General features: G+C 39.0%; 2 protein-coding genes and 1 non-coding gene across 5 annotated transcripts in view; all 3 read left to right on the forward strand.

Moving 5' to 3' along the window:
* LOC145770447 (uncharacterized) overlaps nt 1-8,160 on the forward strand; it is a 36,135-nt gene extending 27,975 nt beyond the window's left edge. For 2 of the 3 annotated variants that reach the window (XM_082582098.1, XM_082582099.1), the window contains exons 7-12: nt 1,588-1,689; nt 2,314-2,469; nt 2,866-2,967; nt 5,774-5,911; nt 6,337-6,435; nt 7,333-8,160. In XM_082582098.1, the coding sequence (XP_082438224.1) occupies nt 1,588-1,689; nt 2,314-2,469; nt 2,866-2,967; nt 5,774-5,911; nt 6,337-6,435; nt 7,333-7,369 (634 nt within the window). In that variant the 3' untranslated portion in view covers nt 7,370-8,160. The remainder of the gene's footprint in view (nt 1-1,587; nt 1,690-2,313; nt 2,470-2,865; nt 2,968-5,773; nt 5,912-6,336; nt 6,436-7,332) is intronic. The other variant, XM_082582100.1, reaches the window with a different exon arrangement.
* On the forward strand, nt 4,886-4,992 carry LOC145771417 (U6 spliceosomal RNA). The gene has a single exon (XR_014289209.1). It is a non-coding gene; the product is annotated as a U6 spliceosomal RNA (small nuclear RNA).
* Nucleotides 8,161-12,090: 3,930 nt separating the features above from the next.
* The window catches only part of LOC145770208 (low-density lipoprotein receptor-related protein 2-like), a 55,965-nt gene continuing 42,352 nt past the window's right edge, over nt 12,091-25,703 (forward strand). Inside the window, exons 1-6 of the mRNA XM_082581799.1 lie at nt 12,091-12,221; nt 14,821-14,846; nt 15,510-15,560; nt 16,261-16,443; nt 17,221-17,423; nt 17,628-17,768. Coding sequence (XP_082437925.1) covers nt 12,146-12,221; nt 14,821-14,846; nt 15,510-15,560; nt 16,261-16,443; nt 17,221-17,423; nt 17,628-17,768 — 680 coding nt within the window. The 5' untranslated portion in view covers nt 12,091-12,145. The remainder of the gene's footprint in view (nt 12,222-14,820; nt 14,847-15,509; nt 15,561-16,260; nt 16,444-17,220; nt 17,424-17,627; nt 17,769-25,703) is intronic.

A 25,703-nucleotide genomic window follows, 5' to 3' on the forward strand; every position in this document is an offset into this window, starting at 1 on the left:
CCGCAACAACACTTCAACAATCGGAAACTTCACTCTGTCAAACTCGGTAGCCAGCCCTATGTTAAAAGCCTCCACAATAGGGTGGCTCGTTTTTGAACTTTTTTTTTAAATTCTCTCGGGGTAGTGGGGAAATGGTGCCAATGAGTGAGAAAACGACCATGACAAAATTTGAGATTTGTAAAAAATTGTCTTCAGCCTCCTCATGGGGCCCAAAAATCGAAAAATGGGGTCAAAAACGCAATTTTTTTTTAAATATTTTTAGTTTGGGTAGATACAATATTGTTTAGATATATTTAATTAACCTAAGAAAAAAAATTGGCGTCATTTGAACTATTCCTTCAGCTTCCTCACAGCTTCTGAAAATTTTCATTTTGCTGAAAATTTTGCATTTTTGTTTGTGGTTACATAACTACAAACTTCGTCAGTGACGTAAATTCAAATAAATGACGTCACTTTTTCCTACCAAATTAACCCAATTTCATTAAAAAATGACGCAACAGCTCAGGGCAGGTCTATAAAGAGAAATACAATGACGTTTTATAGCTGGCAAAATGTCTAACGCAATTATGTATCATGTAACCACACACAAAAATGCAAAATTTTCAGCAAAATGGAAATTTTCAGAAGCTGTGAGGAAGCTGAAGGAATTGTTCAAATGACGCCAATTTTTTTTCTTAGGTTAATTAAATATATCTAAACAATATTGTATCTACCCAAACTAAAAATATTAAAAAAAAAAATTGCGTTTTTGACCCCATTTTTCGATTTTTGGGCCCCATGAGGAGGCTGAAGACAATTTTTTACAAATCTCAAATTTTGTCATGATCGTTTTCTCACTCATTGGCACCATTTCCCCACTACCCCGAGAGAATTAAAAAAAAAAGTTCAAAAACGAGCCACCCTACTCCACAAGCATGCGAAACTACCAGAAAAAACCTATGAAAAGCTATGTCCGTCCGAGACTAAAGATTCAACACTAAAACAGCCAAACCGACTTTTCTATCACAGACTATATTTTGTAATTTTTATCTTTTAGGCAGAAAACTGAACTCGAATTCACCACAGCAGCAATTGCACCTCACAACATTACGTCTTCAAATCCTCGTAGTTTTACGATGGCTCCGACAACCCATGATACAACCGAGCAAACTGATCCTGATTTCACTTTAAGAATGTTTGGAACTCATAATCGGTTTTGAATTTTTTATTTTTGTGGATAAAGCAACCGTTGAACGTTAAACAAGTTGAATATGCCGCATGTTAATTTTAATATTTAAAAAAAAATTTAATTTATTCTGTAGCCTACTGCTTAGCAACCTATTTGCATTTTCTTTAATAATTTAGTTGCAATTAAGTGGAGGGAAAGACGTTTTGTAATTTTTATATAATTGCCTCCTGTTGTGAAAAGTTGAAGACGTTTCATATGGAATCGCACACGCTGGAAATTAAAACATTCTCCATTCGATAACTGATTGTTAATTGTTTATTTACAAAATCATGTGTTTCTCATTGGTCTATAGCGCTGAAAAAAGAAGAAACCTCGAATTTTTCCTTTTTTAACTCTTGCAATGCTTTTTCGTTTTTAAGGAACGAAGATTTGCAAAGAACACGTTTTGAACCTCACCACAACTCCTACTCTTCGCATCCAGTTTTTTCTGAGGTTGACGATCAGCAGCAATCTCGTCGGAGGTAAAGTTTTCTTCTTCTTCATTTTTTGTTTTTAACTTGCCAAGATCTAACTATTTTTCCTTTTAGAAATTTAGAAGACGTTTGGACATTGTGTAAACTTTGCTTGTGCAAACTCGAGCGAGAGTTATGTTGGTTCAAATTTGTTCTTTCACAAATTATACAGTTTATTAAATTTCTATCATTGTCATCATCCATTTTGCTTTAAAGAAGCCTGGTCTTCATCCCGAAACATCAGGGTCGACCAGCTGTCTTCAATTTTCATGTTTTCTTTTATGTTATTTTTCACGGTGTTCCCACGTTTTCTTTGGTCTTTATTTTCTCATTTTTCCTGCCACTACCTTATTCCAAACTATCTTTGTCAAATTGTCCTCATCCATTGGTTAAAGATGTCCAACCCTTTAAAGAAATTTGTGAAATATTTCCCCGCAACAACACTTCAACAATCGGAAACTTCACTCTGTCAAACTCGGTACCCAGCCCTGTGTCAAAAGCCTCCACAAGCATGCGAAACTACCAGGAATAACCTATGAAAAGCTATGTCTGCCCGAGGCTAAAGATTCAACACTAAAACAACCAAACCGACTTTTCTATCACAGACTATATTTTGTAATTTTTATTTTTTAGGCAGAAAAATGAAAATGAATTCACCACAGCAGAAACTGCACCTCACAACATTACGTCTTCAAATCCTCGTAGTTTTACGATGGCTCCGACAACCCATGATACAACCGAGCAAACTGATCCTGATTTCACTTTAAGAATGTTCGGAACTCATAATCGGTTTTGAATTTTTTATTTTTGTGGATAAAGCAACCGTTGAACGTTAAACAAGTTGAATGTGACGCATGTTAATTTTAATATTTTTAAAAATTTTAATTTATTCTGTAGCCTACTGCTTAGCAACCTATTTGTATTTTGTTTAATAATTTAGTTGCAATTAAGTGAGGAAAAGACGTTTTGTAATTTTTGTATAATTGCCTCCTCCTGTTGTGAAAGGTTGAAGACGTTTCATGTGGAATTGCACACGGCGGAAATTAAAACATTCTCCATTCGATAACTGATTGTTAATTGTTTATTTACAAAATCATGCGTTTCTCATTGGGATATAGCAGTGAAAAAAGAAGAAACCTCGAATTTTTCCTTTTTTAACTCTTGCAATGCTTGTTCGTTTTCAAGGAACGAAGATTTACAAAGAACACGTTTTGAACCTCACCACAACTTCTACTCTTCGCATCCAGTTTTTTCTGAGGTTTACGATCAGCAGCAATCTCGTCGGAGGTAAAGTTTTCTTCTTCATTTTTTGTTTTTAACTTGCCTAGATCTAACTGTTTTTCCTTTTACAAATTTAAAGGACGTCAGGACAATGTGTAAATTTTGCTTGTGCAAACTCAAGCGAGAGTTATGTTGGTTCAAATTTGTTCTTTCACAAATTACACAGTTTACTAAATTTCTATCATCGTCATCATTCATTTTGTTTTAAAGAAGCCTGGTCTTCATCCCGAAACATCAGGGTCGACCAGCTGTCTTCAATTTTCATGTTTATTTTTGTTATGTTATTTTTCACGGTGTTCCCCACGTTTTCTTTGGTCTTTATTTTCTAATTTTTCCTGTCACTACCTTATTCCAAACTATCTTTGTCAAATTGTCCTCATCCATTGGTACAAGATTTACAACCCTTTAGAGCAGGGGTTATCAACCTTTTTTGCATGCGGGCCACTTTGGCACTAAGGAGAGCTGTGGCGGGCCGCACTAATAAAATGTTAGGTAGGTTGACTCTTATGCTAGAAAAGAACGCATTTCGTACCCAGTAGCCTATCCAGCGTTACATGTTGTTCATATTTATGTTAGAATACCGCAGCAATAAAATTAATCGAACAACGCTACTGCCAGGCCAAGCTCCTTTAACAACACTTTTGACTTTTTTAACAATGCCTAATAAACGAGGCCACTTGTTTTGCGCACTTATAGCGAGGCGAGCGGTTTCATCAGAATATTCATTGCCAAGCAAAAGTGGTGTTGTCACTTCACTTCACAAAAGATATCTTGCAATTAACAATTTCAGTAAACAAGGAAATGTTTGACACATCGCAATACAGGCAACAATAGTGACCTGCAAACATATCAGCGAAAAATAGGCTCTAATAACAGGGAAAAAGAAACCAGGCACCATAAAACAAACGCTTGTGGAAATCACCGAAAAATCGTAATTCTATCGTAATTCATGAACAGTCTTCCCTCTAAAAAAGCAATGAGTTGGTTTTTCATCTTTTTTGTGAGAGTCTATAAAACCGTCTTTCTTTGATTAATAATTATTAGACAAAAAAAAACAGAGAGAGACTGTTCACCAGGCATTTGGTAATAAAATTAATTTGCGTTCTTCTGGTGACTATTTACTAGGTTACCTCGTGATGTTATAGATGATAACTAGCTTTTTTTTTTCCGACGTTTCGTCAGTCAGCACGACTGACTTTATCAAGGTGGCTAAAACAGGTTGATACAACCTGTTCAGCAACGATGGCACAACACAAAAACATACTGATAAAATGAGTAAAGTAAAGCAGCAAGAATCAGAATTAAAACACGCAACAAGATACCTAGAGGTTAAACTAAATGCAGTGAATGCCTAAAACCAGTAGGCTACTTCCCGCAGCGTAAATTTATCTATCTATTGGGCCACTGTCAAGAAACGTTGAAAAGACATCAGACAAGACAGAAAGCAATGGGATTAGCAATAACAATGGTAGAGAAGACGCACTGAGAATGGAAAAGGTGAAGCTAAAGTTAAAGTAATTTGTTGTACACAGAGGGGAAATTCTGACCATCTTTTTGGTTAAGAGCATGTTGTGCCTTCTGGTTTATGTACCATTTTTCTGTGAACAATCTTTTTGTATAATCCTTTTCAGTTTTAAGAATGGTGGCGTTGGTCCAAGTAATTTTATGGTCTGAGTTTATAGAGTGTTTGCAAAGAGCGGAATGCTCTGGACGTTGAAATTTAATAGCTCTTTGGTGCTCGTTGATTCTAGATTTAAGATCACGTTTTGTCTGTCCAATGTAGATTAAATCACAGTCATGACACGGAACTTGGTAGATCAATCCAGAAACTTCACCTTCTTTCATGGGGTCTTAGCCGAGGGACAACTGTCACTTGCGGTTCTTATCAGCGTGGCAAGAATTTGTTGATTAACAACATTTTGCAGTACTTGCTTCGGCAGTACATATACTAAAATTGGAACGGTACAGAGAAGATTAGCATGGCCCCTGCGCAAGGATGACACGCAAAATCGTAAAGCGTTCCATATTAAAAAAAAAAAGAATTTGCAGTAGGCCTAGCCTACTAAGCTAAATATTTTCATAATACAATCAGAAAAAGTCTTTAAATTTATATATAATGTTTTGCCAATTTATTATAAATTGAGTTAGCACACCGACCTATTTTGCCAACAAAAACTTGCATAAAGAGAACACTGCTCGTGAAACACAATAACGGTGAAACTCACACTAGTGTTTACAGGACATTTGCAAAGTTAAAATGAGCAACCCTATGCTCACAGACAATTTTGAAATTCGAAAACAGACGTTTTAATCAACCACTGGGACAGTGTGGCTGGACATCGCATTGGAATAACTTTAAACAACCCCCACCTAGAACTATAATCTGATTGGTCGGTCGGTGGAATCGTATGCAAAGCGAAAATATGCTTCTCGGAAAGTATTTTTGCCTTCGTGCTCTTTAACTCCTCAAGAAAAGTATTTTTGGTTATACAGTACTTGTATCCTGATGCCTTTCGCGGGCCGCAGCGATACAGCGTGGCGGACCGCATGCGGCCCGCGGGCCGCCATTTGGTGACCCCTGCTTTAGAGAAATTTATGAAATATTTCCCCGGCAACAACACTTTAACAATCGGAAACTTCACTCTGTCAAACTCGGTAACCAGCCCTGTGTCAAAAGCCTCCACCAGCATGCGAAACTTCCAGGAATAACCTATGAAAAGCTATGTCCGTCCGAGGCTAAAGATTCAACATTAAAACAACCAAACCGACTTTTGTATCACAGACTTTATATTTTGTAATTTTTATATTTTAGGCAGAAAACTGAAAATGAATTCACCACAGCAGCAACTGCACCTCACAACATTACGTCTTCAAATCCTCGTAGTTTTACGATGCCTTCGACAACCCATGATACAACCGAGCAAACTGATACAGACTTTACTTTAAGAATGTTCGAAACTCTTAATCGTTTTTGAATTTTTTAACTCTTGTGGATAAAGTGACCGTTGAACGTTAAACAAGTTGAATATGACGAATGTTAATTTTAACATTTTTTAAAAATTTTAATTAATTCTGTAACCTGCTGCTTAGCAACCTATTTATATTTTCTCTAATCTGGTAATTGCAATTAAGTGAGGAAAAGACGTTTTTAATTTTTTATATAATTATCTCCTGTTGTGAAAAGTTGAAGACGTTTCCTTGCTGTGCGATGTTGAATCGCACATGGCGGAAATTAAAACACTCTCCATTCGATAACTGATTGTTAATTGTTTATTTACAAAATCATGTGTTTACTCATTGATCTATAGCAGTGAAAAAAGAAGAAACCTCGAATTTTTCCTTGTTTAACTCTTGCTTTGCTTGTTCGCTTTTAAGGAATGGAGACTTGCAAAGAACACGATTTGAACCTCACCACTATTACTCTTCGCATCCAGTTTTTTCTGAGGTTTACGATCAGCAGCAATTTCGTCGGAGGTAAATTTTTCTTATTATTATTATGTTTTTAACTTGCCAAGATCCAACTGTTTTCCTTTTTAGAAATTAATTTAGTGGCTGGTCACAACGGTAAACCATAATTTCTTTGTGGGAAAATTGTAACTTAAGATTCCCGCATCCGTTCGTCTGTATGCAATGACCGAAAGAAACACTCTTTTGAAAACGTCTATTCAAAAAGTGTATTTTTGTAAAAATAGCCACTGGCTGTCGAAATTGGGGTGCAACGCGATACACCACTAAACTTGTCACTACAATGCAAATTACTTGGATAAAGACGGAAGTTTCGTCTAGCTGGCAAGCACTAAGCAAAACAGTTAAATATGCGACCAACCTTCAAGCAACAATTTTAAGAATGACGAGAATAGATTGCAATCTTCCAAACGCACGTAGGCAGCTACTGTGACGTAATAATGATAAGCAATGATAAGCTATTCAAGCACCTGTTCAAGTTTGGCTTACACCTGTTCAAGTTTGGTTACACCTGTTCAAGTAATTAAAGATTTAACGATAATGTAATGTTATGCTGCAGCTGCAATGTTTTACAGGTCTTGCAAACGATAGTGCAATCTGCTCATTTTTTAGAAATATTCCATTATACGTAATACGCTAAGATTCAGTAGACCTGAACGGTTTTATATGACGTTTGATTTGGTGAACAATTGTCTGGAACAGCGGCATCTATTAGATGGAATAATTCCCCGGCAACAACACTTCAACAATCGGAACTTCACTCTGTCAATCTCGGTAACCGCCCTGTGTCAAAGGCCTCAACAAGTATGCGAAACTACCAGGAATATATCAAGGCTTTGTCAGTCCGAGGAAAAAGCAAACCAGACCAAGACTGCAGTTAAATTCAATTTCATATTGTTTATGCAGAAAAAATGGAAATGTACGCCAGAAAAAGATGATATAGGCCTACCCGGAAAAATATGGATACAGACTAGAATCGTGATGCAAATCTTTTTCGTGTGCTTGTAGGCTACCAGAAAAGATGTTCGTAACCAGGCCTCTGTGTAATCATGTTTCCATCTTACTGAAAAGAATGACTTTGAAATCGCATCACAGTTATCGTGCTATGCTTCTTTCAGTGTGTAGCTTACATAAAGTAGTGTATATACAACGTAGATAGTAGATTTAAGGATGCACCGCAGCTTGATTTCCTTCCAAATATGAAATCCAAGAAAGGGTGAAAAAAGTAAATTACCAGCCTCAAACTACTTAGTTTTGAATGATTTTTGAAACCTTCCAGCAAACACACCGTGTTATACCACGTGACTATAAATATGTTGTTATTGTGACCGGCTGTCGACTATAGGCCGTAGGATCGTTACCACCATGACATTTGCTTGCCTGCTGAGGATGAATGTTGCTGTAACAAGTGAGCAAGTCTTATACTGTTCGTAATACGTTTGATACCATCAGCAATATCAAAAGGCCACGGCCACGCAGAAATAAAGAAAGGAACGCCGGAGAAATGTCGTGTAAACGCCTTACATTATTGACATCATTGAAATGTTGTTAGGCCTATCATGTTATTTGAGTTACAACGTTGTAATCGGGAATACCTCGTTTTAAAGTAACTTGGCAAAGTGACCTAAATGCTACGATATTTAAAGTAATACGTGCATGTAAAAATTAACAATATGGCTGCTGGTCACATTTGTAAGTTTTGGGCTGCCTATGTGCTTTAAATATACGGTTCAATCTAAGCCAAATATTTACTTCTCAAGTCGTTTTTAAACAGACAACACAAAACAAGAAGGCCAAAATAGGAAAAATTAAGTGAACTACTGTAGATGGAAGCCAATATTCGTCCCACCTTTATGCATATCATTAACACTTTCACTGCCAACCTCTGGATATCCAGTGACAAAATTCTAAAAAATACACTCTGTTTGCAATCACCATAAATCTGGTCTTTGTTTGCCAAACTGCATGAGTCTGACTGTTTTAGAAAGAGGAAGACTTGTATTGTCTAATAATTGAAAGAAATTACTGGGTTTGTATTTAAATTTTTTCTGCAATTATCAATTATTTACAAAAAACTGTCATTTTTTGTGCAAAGTGAAGTATATCCAGTTCTTTCTTCGCAAAACGCATCAATATCTCCGTGACAACCTTTGTGCGGCAAGCGTAGTACTTGCCTGACAACTACCGGTGAAGTTTATCACAGTTTGAACATTTTTTTCAGATATCTGAACGGAAGCGAAAAAAAATCAAAAAAACACAGAATTTTTGTAGTTTGTCAGACATTTTAGTCATTTAAGGCATTTTAAAAAGAAAATACATGAAATTTGTAAACATACTATAAAAGACTGTTGAAAATGCAACAACTTTCATGTTTTGATTTTTTTCTAGCAGCTACGGTTCTCAAAATACAGCAGTTCAAAATCAAAGCCTTTGCTCAAGCTAAATCCTGAAAATTTCATCAAAAAAAGCGTGGCAGTGAAAGTGTTAAGTGCCTTGCCCTACATAGCCGCTTGTTATTGAGCGGTTTTGAACCGACAACCTTTCGAGCTTCGTACAGAGTACAGTTGTAGGCTACCTCTAATCGACCGACAGACTCACTATGCAAAGAGCCTCGAAGTACTTACCGGTACAAACTAAACTTTAGTTAGAAAAGAATCACAAACTTGGCAATACACATGACACAGTAGGCCATATTACCGATATTAGCTTATCCCACAGCTTACGATGAAAGAAATGTTGATTGATAGGTAAGAGAGCAGCAAAGGGGTAGAAAGCTGTAGGCCTAAACTCCAAACAAAGATCATGTACAAAACGAAGTTGAGAAGCATTATTTTAGAACGCAGTATTATTTTTATAAAAGCGGCATAAATCAACTCAGACATGAGCAATTGAGCTCATTCTTCATTAAGTCTCAAAGTTTTGCATGCACTCAACGTTATCCAAGCGCACGAAATCCCAACGCGAAGCTGCAGTTGCTTCGGAATCTTAATCCTCGGACTGAAAAAGCCTTTACTTTTTTTCGTGAGATTAGTTCTATAAATGTACGGTATGGTGGCAACTGACCATGGTAACCTTTTGGTCTTCTGCTGCCATACTTATTGTACGAATTATTTGCATATATTGTGTTTTGTATACCTATGTGTGTTTTTTGCTAACAAAATAAACTGAACTGTATGATAAATTAGTTTCTGTACTTTTTTGCGTTCGTTAAGTTTTTGATAACAAACAAAATTTCGCTCAATAAAGCTCGGTATGAAATAAAAGAAACAACAAATTCACAATAATACTGTATATACTTTGAATGATAAATTGGTAATGCATAGATGATCATAAACCAAACTACCATAACTTACAACTTTACGACTGGTTTGTGCGCTCGAAGATTTTATTGCCTTTTGATTTCGTTTGCCGCCTTTTGTTTTCGTTTTGAGTTGATGACAAAACTAAGCTTTTTTTAATTTGAAAAAAAAAACACGAAATCAACTCAACAAGTTTTACGTCTTAACACAATGCCTTCGACAATTCTTTGTTTGTGATAGACGTAAGTTATAAAATCTTTCCTCGCCGATTGCACAAACCTAACGTTTCTTTTGATCAATCAAGCAATGTGAAAACGTCAAATGTTAGTTTTTGGGTTTCTATTGATGTTTGCCTGAACTAAGTCTGGGGCAATAATGCAGTGTCTTTGCATGGTTGGTTGAATTTTGGTTTAAGCTTCAGGATATATAATTTGAGCTTACGCACGCCCGGCCAATGGTGCGCCAAGTGGAACAGGTACCGCAAAACGACAAACAATGTCTTTCTGTCGCTTGCAATGTGTTGCGTTTGAATAATTCACTTCGCACACTTTTTCAACCTTTTAACTCAGTTTAGTTCAGGGCCATTCGAAAACGAAACTTTTTTAATAATTTGAGAGGAACCATTAGGCTATCCTGTCTACGCGACAATTCCAAGAAAGAACAGACAGTACAAAGTTGAAATCTGCAGAAACAAATATTTGAAAAGGAGTTTCTGGGGAACATTTTCTCCCAAGAAAACGTTAACAAACGGTTCCTTCCTTTAGTTTTGCGTGGTCTGTTTGTTAGACTATAATGATACTTGTTGTTTTAAGAGGCAAATTTGCATTTCATCGTAAGCGTCAAGCAAAAGCTTTTTGCAGATGTCGAATTTAAAAGGTTAGTTTAAAATTGAAGTTAAAAACGAAACTAAGCTTAAAAACTTTTTTTTTTAATAATTAAAATTAATGACAAGAAAATGTGATTAGACTCATATTAATTGCGATGGAGAAAGACTTCGGACTTCGGATAGAATAGACTATTTGAATGAGGACCTTCTGATGATCTTCCTTTTAGGGTAAAACAGGCTATAAAGGTTTGAGAAAGTATAACTGTATTTAATGTAATTATTTGCTCTGCTTTGTATTTCTATCTAAAACCCCTACAGCCTGTTTCACCCTAGAATGGAGATCATCAGAAGGCCATAATAATATGCAAAAGTGATAAATCAGTAGGCTAATACCTGAAAAAATATTGAATATCACAACTTTAATTTAATCTGCAAAAAAACCCTCAAAATTACAAAGAACTATCTCGGATGCCACAAAACCCTCAATGAAGACGTTCAAATGAAGACCGACCAGATTTATTAACAACGTTGGTGACGTTTCAGCGAAGAAAAATGCGATGACCGTAGTAACCTGCAGAAATCAAATTCAATTTATTTTATTTTGAAGTATTTGAGTGTAAATTTATTGTGATGACAACATTTACTCACCAACTCAGACCGCTTCTTCAGAAGGCGGCTACAATCGGTCTTTAGAATGGCCAGTTTTTTAGCAAGACAAAGGCCACAGTTTTTGCCGCGACCTCCACTGTAAGGCCGGGTATAGCTGTGGATGGACCATGATATTTTAGGATCAATATCCTTATCCTTGAGGCACACCTTGAGGTCCTAAACCGCCTTAGATAGTTTCGTGCTATTTCGCTTTAGACCTATCCATAAAGAAACATTTGTGGTTGGAGAAACGTTTTTTAAAAGTCGTTTCACAGCAATCAATGTAATTTGAAACCTTATGGCCGTTGTCAATGGTGGCTTAGTAAATAACGGCCTTCTGCAAGCATTGCTCATTCAAAGGGCAATCTGATTTCACCCTATACTTGCAACCAGGCTGATAGTTCATTTGTGGCCTGCAATATTGATTTATTGTCGGTGGATATGATACTTGCAACATTCGGAGTACATCTATAGCTTAGCTGAATAGCATTACGGTTGAATATATACAGTATAGGTATTTTCAAAGTCATCCAAGGTTTGAAAGTGAAACGAGTATGCATTTAGCTAATTCAAATTTTTTTAGCCAAATTTTAATGATTAATAAATGTCATATACAAAAATAAATAAATTTTGTTCAATTTCTTGCCTACAATGTAAAGCTTCAATCAGTGGTGTAACCAAAAGGTGATATGCAAAACTCTGTGAGCAGAGTTTGAGCCAGGGTGGCGTATAGTGAGGAGACTAGGCCGCATAGCTTTCATACATTTGGTTAGCTTAACTTTTACACGAAATATACTGTACTTTAAAAAAAACATTCTAGAAATTCAGACTCGTTAGTTCAACACCGGAAAAGTAGTTTAACCTATAACAAAATTCTACTTACAGAATTGATTCGTTTACATTCAGGCAGACAGGTGTTCTCAAGTTTGATGAGATTTGCTTTAAAATGCAGATAGGTCTTATATTTAGGTTTTTGACTGCGATAGTATTCTTATTTGTAACTGGATATTGTCAGATTCCAGGTAAGAAGTAATATTATACTTGTTATTCTTTTTATTAATTGCTTTATTTTTAATACTATTTGTATGTCAAAACTTCAAATAGTCGAAATATAAAGCGCAGAACTTATAGTAGGTTTTAAATTTCGGTATAGTTATTATATTGACAGTAATTTTTCTGCAGAGTTTAAGGTCCGTGAAAAGTCCATAAACTAAATTTAAGGCTGATACGAAAAGAGATTTCAAAGTTCTGCAGTAAAAAAGCTAAATATTATCGTTAGGTGAAAACATTTTGCGCAGTTTTTATTTTTTTGATAGTTTTAAAGCTGCAACACATATTAATCTTTTGTTGCAATTCTGACATGATAGTCTTTGTTTTGCGTGTTACAATGATTGAATAGCAGGATAGGCTTGAAAGGCGAGTATTTTATAGATGATATTACACCACATTGCACAGCTTGCTGAGGAACTCCCGAGCATCCTCTGCATCAGTAGAGAGAAGCTTTTCTGTTAAAAAACATAAATTGGCAAGAGACAGGAACTTCATAGTAGAAAACGTAAAGCATCTCAGACATCAAAATCTATCATTTTTACAATGATTCAACGTTTGCAGACCCTGAATCAATTTGGTGTTATAAGAACGACAGATTTTGCTGTCTGGGCAGTACTTGATAAATATTTAAAGACACTGCATATTTATTTCTTGTGGTTTTTATAGTGATCTTTGTTGGTATGTTTGAATCTTCTACAATTTGATATTACTTTGTCAGCAGAAAAAGAAGATAACCGAATAAAATGTTTTATCTTTTGCATTTGATTGGAAAACGCAATAAGTTACTGGTCAAAATTGTAAAATATAGAGTCAAATTTCACGTTTTATATTAAAAAAATCGGTTGCCCTAGTGATGAGACCAAACATTGACTGCATTCAAGAAGCTTTTGTTCTCGCAAACATCGAGTAGTGTAACACAAATCTAAAGTGCAGAACCGCACAAAATAGGAATATAATTTAACGCTTGAGTGCATTTTATCAACATGCCCCTCGCCTTACCAAGCTTCGGGACAGCAACCGCTATTACTATGTTGCTTTGCAAGCAGGGGCTCTATCCACTTTTAGAATTCGGGGGGGTGATTTTTGGACAGTGGGCTAAAATCGTTATAGTCATTTCAACTTCTGGGGGGCTACGCCCCCCAGACCCCACATTGCAGCATCAGCTTCTTTCTGATCGACGCGTAGGGTTTCCAAGTCGTTTCATAAAGTATGTTACGGAAAGGGCATTTTTGGGTAAGCAAACTGGTAGTCACTTACCAAGAAATAATTCTGGCACTGCAAATGAAAACTCGAACTCGAACCAATCATAAACTACGTTTTCCGTGACGTGAAAAAGGGCGAAAAGAAGATGATACAAAGCAAATCAAGTGCTGGATTTTCTATCAGCTGTTTGTTTGTTTGTTTATTTGTTTTTCATATTTTTACCCTGCATTGCGGGAAAGCGGACTTGAGCGCTATGCATCGGTGTACGCCTTCTGACGTACACCTGACCCACGCTGCAGCCGACGGCAATGTCTGTTTCCGGTTGTCTACTCTACTTATGACTTAAATTTGGTACTACTCATTACACGAAATCGATCACTGGGTAGAGGCAATTATAGTGAAGTTTCTTCCCCAGAGAAACAACAGCAAGTGCGTGGGGGGTGGAGTCGAACATGCAGGCTATCGACTGCAAGCCCAACGCGCTAACTACTCGGCCACTGCTGCCGACTAAGTTGGCAGCTGGTCGGCTTTTTAGGGGTTAGGGTTAGAAAGTAGTCATTTGATTGACGTGGGTTCGATTCTCACAACTGCTATTGCTCTTTTTTCTTCTGTAATTACCAAATAAAGTTCAAAACAAAGATTAACTCTCTGGCTAAGTGCGAGAAAGGTCACAATTGGACGGTAGCCTCTTATAACATGTTCTGATTGGTTGGCGGTGTCATTCTAGTCATTTGCAGTGGCAGAATTTTTTCTTGTTAAAGTGGCTACTAAGCAAACTAAGTTAAAACACAATGTAAACGCCTGGCTCGTAGTTCAGGGTTGCCAAACCAAAAAATCATATTGAAATGAAATATATATTCATATTGATAAAAAATTTAAAATGTGCTAACAGCGAAAATATATTTTTCAAAATTTGATCAATAAAATATCACAAAACCTTTTCAAAGCCAAATGAGTGGGGGGGGGGGGTGATTTTGCATTGATCACCCCCCCACTCCAATTAGTGGGGGGGTGATCACCCCCCTCACCCCCCCTTGGATAGAGCCCATGTTTGCAAGTCAAGTAAGCGAAGATGTAATCTTGAAAGGCAATGACTTGCAGCTTTCAAAACCACTGTTGTCGCACGTCAATAAAAACAAGCGAAGCAGGACGAAAGCCTACAGTTTAGGCTACAGCTATTGAGATATTACCATCCATCATGCTATTTGTCAAGCTCAGTGCAAATGAACTGCCCTTTCACTAAACAACAGTGAATTCTTTTTTAAGGCATACCGGTACAGCAGTAATTCATTTTCTCTGTTCAGTTGTACGCTGCGTGTTACACAAATGTTTTTGGTTGACATAATTTTTTAAAACTTCGTATTTCAGGCACATCTTCAGGATCTCAAACATCGGTAAGCGATATGTTAGCCTTTATCCCTTGTTGTATGTTACAGTAATATATTTCTGTACAACCTAATTGTCAAGTTTTGCTTTGCAAATGAAACACTTTCAATACGGTAACTAAAAAAAAAAAATCGTTTTCGTCTGCTGCTGGGTCTTGATAATATGCTTTGAGAACAACGTTATTTTTTTGTTAGTTTGAGTAGTTATTCTTTATCCGTTTTTCTATTCTTTTTGATGATCGCTGTTTTCATGGGACAACGCATTTCACCACTGCTCTTCGTCCAGTGGCACCTAGTGGATGAAATAATTCACAGACAACAAGAGTTTAACGATTGGAAACTTCACTCTGTCAATCTCGGTGACCGGCCTTATGTCTGTGGTTCAAAGATTCTACAAGTATGCGAAACTGCCAGGATTTAAGCGCCGAAAGAAACTTTCTCAGTCCCAGTATAAATATTTCCACAATCACAATTTTTCTCAACAAACAAAAAAAAATCGAGCAATTCTGTTGTGTCGAAATAAAATACTGTATGCTATCCCGAATTTAAAATATATTTACTGAAATAACCCTACTTTTAGTTTGTTTCATTATGTTATATCACAACTAATAGAATTCACAAATTGAATAAAGAGCAGAAGACTGTGTGTTAATATTTTGTTCTTTGTTTCAGGCACTTTCAAACGGCACCGACGCATTCCTCATATTTGCTGACTATGATCTGGTAATTATATTGGTTAACCCAAAATATAGTTTTTGTGAATATGCCTATACCATTATTATATATTACAAGCTTCACTAGACCGTCGCAGTGTTCGCTTAACTAAAGGTCGTTTTCCTAGACCTGTCGTTTTCAATCCGAGGGCCATGGCCCACTGGGGGAGACAAATAATTAATAACGATTTAGTAACGTAGAATTTAATACTGTAAAATGAGTTTTACTGGGAGAATTATGAACACATTGGCCAATAACCACATCGAATCAATATTGCAGTCCTTCCAATGCAAATGATCACAAGCCGCCTTTGCAAAGGGGAAAGGTCAGAGTGATAAAATGAGATAATAACACAATACCCAGTTATACATGTCTATAGCGGCTCAACAAAGTTGAAACGTGCAGCTTCAGTGGAACCAATTGCAACGGGCTGCCAGATGCTTTGTTTATCAAGCTCTGCCTCACAGGGTGCCTGCCCCTCAGGCACTATACCCCAATCCGCCAAAATAGATTGCTGTTGGGCACTTTTACGTGTGTCCATTAGTCTCAGGAGTTTCCAAACATTTCCCTAGCTTTCAGTCTGGGTTCACCTCTACACCACGTCGATGCATCTTCATGATGGGGGCTGGGCAGAATCAGCTCCCTAAACACTTCGATTTTCGTAGAAAATGAAATATCAAAGTGATAACAAAGGTCATTTTCTTCACAGACTAGCGGACAAAGCTCTTTGGTTTCAGCACAGATCAATGCGGGATTTCCGCCAACAACGACAAATCTTCTAGTCAAAGGGAATGCTCAGTCTCATTTCTGGGCAATGGCTATGGACTACCGGCGCGGTTTAGTCTACTATACAGACTATCAAGCCAATTATTTTGGAGCTTACCATGTTGAGGTAACCCGATAATTCGTAGTAGCCTATTGTGAAATAACTTTTAATGCATCACTTGTCATCTTTCAAAAGATTTTTGCTTATAACGCAAGAATTTTGATATGGGCTGCTGTGAAACATTGAAAAAAAAAGTTTTAACGCTGTTTTGTTATGTTCTCTTCAAATAGCTCCATGACACAACAGTGCAGTTTGGGATAATTTGGGTACGGTGCAAAGAGAAGCCAATACCTCCCCCCCAAACAAGACCCTTAAAGAAAAAATGGGGCTTAAAAATTAAGGTCTATTCGGTTTGCCTGGAAGCATCTATAAAAGGATCTCCGGGCCTGGGTACAGAATTATTCTCTGCCATAGCTATTGCGTCACAATAACCTGCTCAAAACCGACAATCGTTCAAGCGTAATGTAGGCTAGACCTTGTCACTTAGCTGGGTATTGCAGACAAACCACGACCTTGCTATTTACTTAGCCACATGTCTACTGTTTTTTGTGTTGAGAAAAATATCAGGCTACAATCCATCCGAAGACGCATCGGCATAAATTGCAATTAGACTTCAAACATCTTTTATTGCCGGCGTGAAATAGAACTTTTAAGATAGTATGCTGAAAATGAACCGGCTTAGCTTTTGAAATGTTGTACAACCGTGCAGTGGGACGTGTCTAAATGTTTCTGATAAAAGTGGAACAAAAGTTAGAACCACTGTAGTCAAACAGAGTTATTTGCATGCACAGTTAAAGATTTAAAAAAACATCTTAACCTAAACTTTCATTATTGAATTTTCAGACTCAACTCCATGATACAGCGCTAGAAGGTCTAAGTTTTGGAATAGATGGTTTGGGTGTTGATTGGTTCACAGGAAACATATATATGACAGACACTGAACTAAATCAAATACTGGTTACTGATCCAACGGCCACTCGCCTTGTTCAAATTCAAACGATAAACAGCCTTGTTCCAGCAAAGATTGCAGTTGATCCTTTAACACGGTAGAGTGGACTTGAGAACGTGGTCTTGGTAGGCTTATTTTGCTCTGTAAATCAGGCCTACCTAGTACCTACAATGCTTTGGTGGTCTGCGTTATGCTTCTCTAAGTCGGCCGGCTATTTTCCAGTATTATCTTTTGGCGCTGTTATTGTTTTAGAAAATATTTTTGAGTTTTTTTGCATTTACTACTTTCCACTCTTTTGCAGAACCTTGTATTGGTCAGAAAGACAAGACAGTCAAAGTTCGATTTATAAAAGCGACTTAGCTGGGAATAACCGCCAACTTCTCCACCAATTCGATGACATTACTTCGATTGATGCAATGGCAATCGATTTTAACGCAAATAGGTAGAATAATATTGTATTCAATTGGTCTTCGAGTTGACATTTCATTATTGCATATTTTATGATCTTTCATAGATTACTTTATTTCTTTTCTCCATTTTCTTTTCATCCACCATATCGTTCTCCTTCCTTTGTTGTCTTCCTCATTTTCAACTTAATTGTTGGTTCAAGGTTCTTTTTTGAGACTCTCGTTTCATTTTCTTTTCTACCTTCAAGCCGCATGGGATTGGGTTCCTGAGCAAAATTCTTATCTCTCACATCAGCATAACACAATTTGCTAAGTGTTTGTAACTTTTGGAGCTTTCGCGTGAGAAATTCAGCTGAGATGTTCTGACAAATTTTCTACGACTTAGTAGCCTATATACATCGAACTTTCACCCGCGAAGCGATAGAACTTCTAAAAAGCCGATTGGAATCAATCCAGCCTCTTGACCAACGAATCTACTGCAAAGTTACCACCACCTGAAACGTGCAACGTAAAAGAGGCATACCAGAACTTCTACAGCGCCATAATAACTGCGGCAAAGGCCACGATACCTCGTGGCTGTCCACCAGCTATATACCACGCTGGCACTTTGAGTGTGAGACTTTCTATCGCTCCTACCGAAACGCCACCCCTGGTGCTGCTTCTAACACCTCTGCTGCTAGATTACTTGAGCGGCTGGATGCAAAGAAGCTTGAGCGATGGAGTGAAGCCATCCAAACCATCGACTTCTCACACTCACATCGCAAACATGGAGCATCATCATCACCTTTTCAGGGCGCTCAGCATTCAGCAAACCCTTCGCCAGTGCCCCGTTTCTGCAAATGCCATCGCTTCCCAGCTAGTACAGGGTCTACAAGACAAAGGACCACAAGGCATTCCGCCTTGTCGCAAAGGAAGTGACTGCCCTGTGGCAAGAGGAAACATTACCGAATGAAACAATCTCTGACGATTCCACCCCAACAGAGTTCCCCACCGCCCTCCGCCTGTGAAACTACATAAATCTCAAGGGCCAAATAAGATCTGCTCTGAGCTTGTGCTACATGCTGGCTCTGCCCTCAAGTCCTGGTTACATACATTTTTTTCTTCCTGCTTGCATCACCTCACAATCCCAAAAATCTGGAGATGAGCTTCAGTGGTTGCAATCCCTAAGCCTCACAAGCTACCTGTGGAACCATGGAGTTGCCATCCGATACTTCTCTTCTGTGTTCCTTTCAAAATCCTCCAAAGCTGAAAAAACCTAGAAGACAACTTTGACCTGGACACAAAAACCCTTTCAGATTATCTGTAAAATGACGACTGAAACTCAGCGACACCAAGACTGAGCATCCAGCAGCCTTCCGTCTACACAATCGGGAACCTAATCGAAAGCTGAATGTCCCATACAAACCACCTCCATTCCAAGATCTCTGTTCCCCCAAACGAGCACTCCCGTTCACTAAAATCAAGACACCCATTCGTGCTAACCTCTCAACGCCTAATTAACCAAGCCGATGAACAAGGCATCTCTGCAGCTGATTGAGCGGACAATAAACGGAACTATCAATGGAAGTCAAGCCCCATCAGACTAATTTATTCATCCCGCCCCGACACTCGTCCCATGGGCTTAACACTACAGAGACAGCCGTGTGTGTGGGCCTCAACCGTCGGACTTTTCGGCTCAAGCATGCACCAATGGAGAATGGCATCTTCCTCTTTTTGTGAATGTGGTGCTGAAGAACAGACTGTAGAGTGTCGACCACATCATCAACGATTGTGCCACCTTCAACCTACCTAATGAATGTCTTCCTGACTTGGATGATGAAACCAAAGAGTGGCTGCTCTTTAAACCCTTCCAGCATAATCCGGGATCCTTGTGAATCTTGGGTGATAAAAGGACAAACCCTTAGCCCCAGAAGATCACAGGACGACAACGACGACTAAGATTATTCTATATTTGTTGAATACCATGACCATGAATGTCGTTACCGCGATTGTGATCGACGGTTTTTCTTATTTCTGTTAGTAAAGTTCTGCACTACTAGTAAAGCACCGAGAATCAAAATGGAAATTTAAATTGAGATGTTTAAGTTTGCTAAATAATCAGTAATGACAACCAAATGATTTTTCTCTGCTTTCCATAGAAGCACGTTTACTGTATTTACTTGCTCATATAACACAAACGAATCCACATGCATCAAGCGCATCAGTGACTGAGAATCGATATGTCAAAAAATTTATCAAGATACGGTTTTGTGAGAGAAGTTGTTTTCTTTAATCATGAGAGCAACAAAACGGAGTAGCTTACATTGTAGCTATCCTTCGTATGTCCACATGACATTTTGCCACGCGAGTGAAGGAACACAGGGATGAAGCTAATTTAAACAAAAATGTGCCATTCCAAATCACATGGGCCTACTAAATCATGTTTAGCAGAAGACGTATCTTGGAATCCACTGAAATTGCTCGTTGGCAAAATGCCTTTCAGAGTTGACATAAAAAACTATAGAGCCCTGCCCTGCCTGCGTATCAATGGCCTACTGTTACAGATGCAATATTATCAATTGCTGGTAGCCTAATTAATTCCTCACATGTTGTAACCTAACGACCATTAGATTATCACTATTGTTAAGTAAGATATTTTAATAATGTATAGGCTACACAAATGATAAATCGCATTAAAATGAAATTAAATTGCAGTGCTAAAGAGGCTGCATTGCACGATTGTCATATAAAATCTTTGTTGTTTTGCTTCATGTGATATTCCGCATTGTTGCTTAGATTGGTTTGGTAATGGTTCAACGTTACTTTAACTTCAAAGTTTTGTTATTGTAGAGGTCGGTAATTGCCTGGCTCTGTAGACTGACCTGGAGATTTACTATTGAGGCTCATAGAAACAATAAATGTAATCTTTTTGTAGAGATGCTTAAATGGAAATGTAATTAAGGTACTAGGCTACGTGCATTAGCGCTTTTTGCGTTTTGTTTTGCTGCTTTATCTGCCCCACTTTGAAAACCAGCCAATGGAAATAGCTTCTACTGACTCAAAGGGGAATTGTCGACCCTTGTTTACCTATTAAACTTAGAGCAACAAAACACTACGAAAAAACGTACAAGTTGAGACCAGTGTTTTTCAATGTCTCTGTTTGGCTGTGGTTGAACGATTTTCAGCTTAGCAAACCTTCCAAAATCAAAGTTGTTTGTCTCAATGTTTCGCATGGTTATTGGTTAGAGAAAGACGACAGATAAATTATTAAAAAACTTCAACCTAAACGATTAACAACTCGATTTTGTCAAAACCCTATAGATAGCAGATAAATAAATACTTGCTTTGCGAACAAAAAAACAACAAGATAAAGCTGCGATGTTTTACTTTCAATATGAGTAAATTGCACAGTGCTTTTCAAGAGCGCTTTTTCATTTGGAGATATTTTAGGTTACATTCTACCATGGGCTCTATCCAAGGGGAGTGAGGGGGTTGCACAAATGCCTGCAGTTAGCATGCTTCCTTGATTACTTTTGCACTCCTTTTGTCACGTGTACTCCGCGAGGCAGTACTCTGTTTTATTCGTATCATTTCATTCTGGCAGGCTAGCGAACAACAGCTTCTTTTGTTCTAGTTCTAGTGTTGAGTTTAACAATCTTACGTTGTGTATTTTGTTGCAGAAATTGCGATTCGATCATTTTTCTTTTGTTAATACATTTAAGAAAAATAACCGTCTTTGTTCATGATCGAATCGCAATAGGATAAGGTTAATCTAAAGAAATTTGTGGAATGGTGGTGATAACATGCGCCTTTCCCAACTGTAATTTTGAAACAGCCGACGTGCCCGAAGCGGTTGCTTGTGTGGTGCTGCAAAGTCACACGTGCAGTCATGCTGCTACGACGCGCAATGTTCCAGCGCCCGAAAACCTTGGTCCGAAGCTTATTCGACCTACTGTAGACATTGGAGTTTCTCCTGAAGAATGGAACGTGTTCACCAGAAGATGGAAGGCTTTCAAAGAAGGTTGCAGAATTTCTGATGAAGCAGCTTTAGCCCAGTTATTCCAATGTACCGGCCAAGCCCTAGGGGACAGCCTTCTCCAAGCTGACGCTGAAACAGTGAATAAACCTGTAGATGAACTTTTGCTTGCAATGCGACAACTGGCCGTTATACCTGTTGCCACAGGGGTGTTACGGACAGAGTTTATGGCTATGCACCAAATGCGCGCTGAAACATTTCGCGCATTTGCAGCTCGTGCTCGAGGAAAAGCGGATATATGTGCATTCACTACTAAATGTTCTTGCGGCCTGATAGTCAGTTATACAGATCACATGATCCGAGACACACTACTCAGTGGAATTTCTAACAATGAGATTTGTCGCGACATGATGGGAATGGACAGAGTATTGTCGATTCCCATTAACGATATCATCGCCCTTGTCGAGAATAAAGAAATGGCTCGCAATGCGGTACCATCTCATGACGTTTCGGCAGTGTCGACTTTCAAGCGCAAGAAAAGCCAAAGCCCTATTCCAAGAGACCGTGAACACATCCAGGCAGCACCCTCCTCTCCCAATTGGTCAAAACAAACTCACTGCCCTAAATGCAATAGATTATTCAATCGTTACAGAGAGGGCCCCAGAGGTTGGAACACTGCGCCTTATTCCGTTTGTCTCGAATGCTTTCGGTCATCTCGTCATAAAAACAAATGGAGCGCATCCTCCTAAAGATACATCAGTCGGAGCACTCTGTGCAGCACCTACTGTACCTCAAATAGGCACATTTGCCTCAACACAAACTGACATCGTAGCCCGAGACCCAATGTGCTCAACAATTCGTGGTCCTCACCACACATTCCAAAAAGGGCATTGGACACCATCCCGCATGCGAGAACATCCCACAGTTCGGGTAGACATATCTATGGATGACTCATGTCATCATGGCAGGTACACTAGCGTGATAGCACAAGTAACAGCAATCGCAGATACTGGAGCCCAAATAAATGTATGGTCACTGAAGAACTTTGTGCAATCCGGCTTTGGACAAGAGACCCTTGTACCCGCACCAAACCTAATAGCTGCAAATCGCTTTACTATTTCCATTACAGGAGCATTTCGTGCCATCATTCGGGGTACAGCGCACGGCTGCAATGTTGAATGTCGAAGCATGATTTACATCAGTCAAGACGTTGACAAGTTATACTTATCTCATGACACACTATTGCATTTAGGTGCCCTATCCCCGAAGTTCCCAACTCTAGGGGAACATCAGATCAAGCAAGAAATGGCGCACAATCTTATCGAACCAGAAATCAACGTCGTCAGACTTGTTAACGGTGGCTGCACATTACCCAGCAAGCAACTGGAATCGTGCACTTGCCCTCAACGTGGTGCAGTTCCAGCTCCCCCAACCAAGATTCCGTTCCCGTGCACACCTGAAAACAATGACAAGATGGCAAACTGGCTACTCCAGAGGTACGCCGCATCCACTTTCAACACTTGCCCGCACCGCGCGCTACATTGTATGGCTGGTCCTCCCATAGAAATACATGTTGACCCCAACGCGAAACCAGTGGCTGTTCATACACCAGCGTCTATCCCCTTGCATTGGCAAGAAAAAGTACACGCTGATCTCCTCCGCGACGAGGCTCTGGGAATCCTTGAAAAAGTCCCCCACGGCGAACCCACCACATGGTGTCATCGCATGGTTATCACACGCAAAAATGATGGCTCACCACGCCGTACTGTCGACCTTTCCCCCTTAAACAAATTCTGCCAGAGAGAAACCTTCGCCTCTGAAGCTCCATTCCAGCTATCCCGTCGTGTCCCCAGAAACACTTGGAAATCGGTGACTGACGCATGGAACGGCTATCACAGTGTTCCACTGCGTCCTTCTGATCGGCACCTCACAACTTTCATCACTCCCTTTGGAAGATGGCGCTACACTAGGGCACTGCAAGGATTCCTATCCTCTGGGGATGGCTACAATCGCCGTTTCAATACCATATTAACTGATTTTGTGCGCAAAGAACGCTGTGTCGACGACACAGTGTTCTATGATAGCGAACTGGAAGAACATTGGTGGCGAACCATAGAATTCCTCACTTTAGTGGGACGGGCGGGCATGGTCCTTAACCCTGACAAGTTTCAATTTGCCCAACGCACCGTAGATTTTGCTGGATTCCGTATCTCAGAAGCAATGGTCGAGCCCCTCCCTAAATACTTCCTCGCCATCCAAGAATTTCCAGTCCCGAATAATATCACAGACATACGCAGCTGGTTCGGATTAATCAACCAAGTAGGAAACTATGCTCAACTGCGTGACCTAATGGCACCGTTCAAGCCGTTCCTTAGCCCAAAGCATAAGTTCGAATGGTCTCAGGAGCTGGATTCCGCATTTGCCGCCTCCAAATCGGCAATTGTTGACGCTATTCGCCATGGGGTATAAATCTTTGACCCCTGCCGTCGAATATGTTTGCGCCCTGACTGGTCTAATAAAGGCATCGGATACTTCCTTCTCCAAAAACATTGCGTATGTGCTTCCACTATACCGGACTGCTGCTCATCAGGTTGGAAAGTGACTCTTGCAGGATCCCGATTCCTCTCATCGGCCGAACGACGTTATGCCCCCATAGAAGGCGAAGCCCTAGCAGTTGCGTGGGGCCTAGAACAGACAAAGTATTTTACGCAAGGCTGTGATAATTTGGTTAGTGTAACGGATCATAAGCCATTGGTAAAAATATTCGGAGACCGTACGTTGGACGAAATCACTAACACTCGCCTGTTTCGTTTAAAACAGCGTACACTAATGTGGCGCTTTGATATCGCACACTTACCCGGCACAACCAACTGCGCAGCTGATGCTGCCTCACGTCATCCAGTATCATGCGATCTCATTGCTGTAGCGTCGTGTGCAGAAAATAATGTAGCAGAAATGGCGCTGGTTACTACCATACAGGCAGATGCCGCCCATACCTTTTGCTTGCAATGGTCTGAAATCGTTCGGGAAACAGCCGCCGATCCAAACCTTAGCAAGTTAATGCTAGCTATTGAAACGGGATTGACCTTTCCCAACACCGGCGACATTCGCCCATATCTCCCCTATCGTGACGGGTTCTTTGTTGAAGACGACGTTATTTTATATCATGATCGTATTGTTGTACCACCATCGCTTAGGCCTAGAGTACTCTCAACGTTGCATGCTGGTCATCAAGGTGTGTCTGCCATGGATAGAGATGTAAAAAAACGGTTTTTTTTGTTTTAAAAAAAAACGAGCTCGTTTTTTTTGTTTTTTATCGTTTTTTTTGTTTTTTATTCGTTTTTTTTGTTTTTTTTGTTTTTTTTACCTATTTTTTTATTAAATATCACAATATGCAGCAATTAGGGTAAACTCATTGCAATAGCGTCTCTTTCAACAAAAAAATAGTCTCATAACTCGTATAACATCTTTCAAATGAGACAATATGTCTCTCAAGTCTCAACACACGAGCCATAAAGGTTTCTCATCGTCTCAAATCGTAACACAGTGTCCTATGGTTGGCACATCTCAAGTATTGTCTGTAATTTGGTTCAGCCAGTTGTTAAATGCAGTACCACACTCGTGTACAGTTTCGAAGCCACCTGGGATTTTGGTTAATGGGCATGTTACGTTAGGACCAGGTGGTCAGGGTCCTGTTTCTCTACTTCACAAAGGCACTTTTCACCAGCACACCACACCATTACCAGTACAACGTCAAGAGATTGTTCCAGTTGATGTGCATTTGGTGCAAACGTGATGAAAATTACACAAGCGGTTCTCGAGTTATAAGTGAAATAACCTTAGCCACTAAGTGGCTTTATAGATAAGGAGCAATAGAAAAACGGCCATATCTCAAGAACCGCTCAACATATTTACATAAGTTTTAGCTCTACCCCCATGTTTTATGAGGTGGGCTATCTGTTTATGAATATTAAAACAAGTTTTGGCTACTAATTTTTGAGCTAAAAAGAAATTA

Source organism: Aplidium turbinatum, chromosome 5 (assembly GCF_918807975.1).
Source record: "Aplidium turbinatum chromosome 5, kaAplTurb1.1, whole genome shotgun sequence".
Taxonomy (NCBI): Eukaryota; Metazoa; Chordata; class Ascidiacea; order Aplousobranchia; family Polyclinidae; genus Aplidium; species Aplidium turbinatum.